General features: G+C 40.3%; 1 protein-coding gene across 1 annotated transcript in view; it reads right to left on the bottom strand.

Annotated features, from left to right (window-relative positions):
* lrrc18b (leucine rich repeat containing 18b) overlaps positions 1–1,658 on the bottom strand; it is a 2,436-nt gene extending 778 nt beyond the window's left edge. Inside the window, exon 1 of the mRNA XM_024284260.1 lies at positions 1,223–1,658. Within this exon, the coding sequence (XP_024140028.1) occupies positions 1,223–1,483 (261 nt within the window). The 5' untranslated portion in view covers positions 1,484–1,658. The remainder of the gene's footprint in view (positions 1–1,222) is intronic.
* Between the last annotated feature and the right edge of the window lie 255 nt (positions 1,659–1,913).

Below are 1,913 nucleotides of genomic sequence, written 5' to 3'. Positions count from 1 at the left end.
TGCCCCCATCTGATCCGCTGACTAAGCAGCTGTGATTTGCCCCCCCGAGTCTTCCGCTCTGCCACCCTGTTCAGACCCACCCTTGAGAAATTCCTTTGTTTCAAAATGGCGTCCTTTCTGTTGCTTTATCTCCATAGCAACCATTTAGTTTTTTGCTCCATTGGGGGTGACAAACACATCTATGTCTCTTTTAGAAGGATCGGCAGAAGTAAATTTTTGGATTTCCTTAGCAACACATGTTTTTCGCAAACCACGCACACATTCCAAATGTGTTCATGTTGTATGACACATCATTTCGTTCAGCTTGAGAAACGATTTAATTTTCATAATAATCTGGCTAAAAAATGTGCGAGCAACAGGGGACTTCCACTTTTGCTATATCGCCACATTAACGCCGTTCAGAATCTTCAACTTTCAATTCCAACATTTTCTCCCAAGACGCTTTCCAATGAAAATGTTATTTTGGAAAATTCAAGATGGCAGCCTCTTACTGAGGTCAAAGGTCAAAGAAACTGCTGCTGTCGTTGTAGTAATTCCAGAAGATTCTCTTGGAGCAGAGAACTGAACAGAAATGGTTTTCTTTCCATTTTCAGACCTTAAACACAAACATTTGTAACGTACGATGGAGAAAAAAAGCATCAGTTTCAACTAAAAAAGGTTCTAAAATCAGTGTTCTTGTGTTCTTGACCCGATTAAAGTCATTTGCTCCTCAGGAATATTAAATATATCGTGTGTGTATGAAAACTGTGGATTTATCCTGGATTCAAATTATGTAAACGGATCATTTCATGTGATTTTGAGTTCTTATCTGCCTCAAAATGTTTATATATCATTAAAATCATATTTGATCCAAACGTTTCTGAGATCACTATCTCTAGAATAATCTAAACTTTCCTTTAAAACTCCTTTGGTCCATGTTCTCTGCCCTGTAGTTCCTCATCGGTCCACTGGGGGCAGTAGAAGGGTTTTTTTTCTGCTTTTGGCGGGAGGAATTTAGCTAATTTACAAACCTTATGGCAGGAAAAACTAATTTATTGTATTTCATTTTTTAAAATGACTTCCTGCTGTTTTGAAAGAATCCTAAATTAGCCGATAGTTGATTCTTTATAATCCGGTTACACCTTGTTAAAAATGTGTGGATCAGATGTGAGACGGTGGGTAAATAAGGAGCTTTTTCTGAAACTTGTGTTAATATTTTTGCATCTTAGAATGACATTCATACCTGGTTGCTGTGCAGATCTAAGACGGTGACGCTCAGGAAGTTGGTGGTGAATGCCGGGATCTCTCTGATCCGGTTCCGGCTCAGGTCCACTTCCTGAAAGCCGGTCAGCTCCTCGATGCACTTCGGGATGGAGTCGAAGTCCCGGCAGCTCAGATTCAGACGCTGAGTGTTGAGCGCCGTCACCTGGAAGCAGCTCAGCGCCGCCTTCAGGCTGAACTCCTGACTTTTCTTGGACCTTCTGGTCCTCTTTCCAGGAGCCATGTTGAGGCGGGTTCTGGAGTTCTGGAGTTCTGATTCTTCCTGTCTGAGTTAGTGAATCTGTCTCCTCAAATCCTGCTCAGAAAAGGAAGAAACTAAAGACGAGACATCAACTGAGGGTCATCTAAAGTTAGAGTCTGGCTTTTGTTTTCATTTGTTTCCATGGCAACCGCTGTGTGCTTGAGCAGGCCGGAGCCTCAGAGGAAACTTCTGTCTGTTTGCTCTCGAAATCTAGAAGATATTTTCATAGAATCAGTCAGATTTATTGATTTAAAATGATTCAAGTTCAATTAATCAACAACTTGTGATCAGGTTTAAAGAAACTTTAGATTTCTGCTTTTTCCTGATTTAAGAGGAAGTCAGTGAAGATTTTGTACTTTTTATTCTCCTACAATTGTGCAGATTTATAGAAAAAAAGGTTCAAAAAGTGGAT

The sequence above is a fragment of the Oryzias melastigma genome, linkage group LG19 (assembly GCF_002922805.2).
Source record: "Oryzias melastigma strain HK-1 linkage group LG19, ASM292280v2, whole genome shotgun sequence".
Taxonomy (NCBI): Eukaryota; Metazoa; Chordata; class Actinopteri; order Beloniformes; family Adrianichthyidae; genus Oryzias; species Oryzias melastigma.
This window is presented reverse-complemented; position numbering and strand designations above follow the sequence as displayed.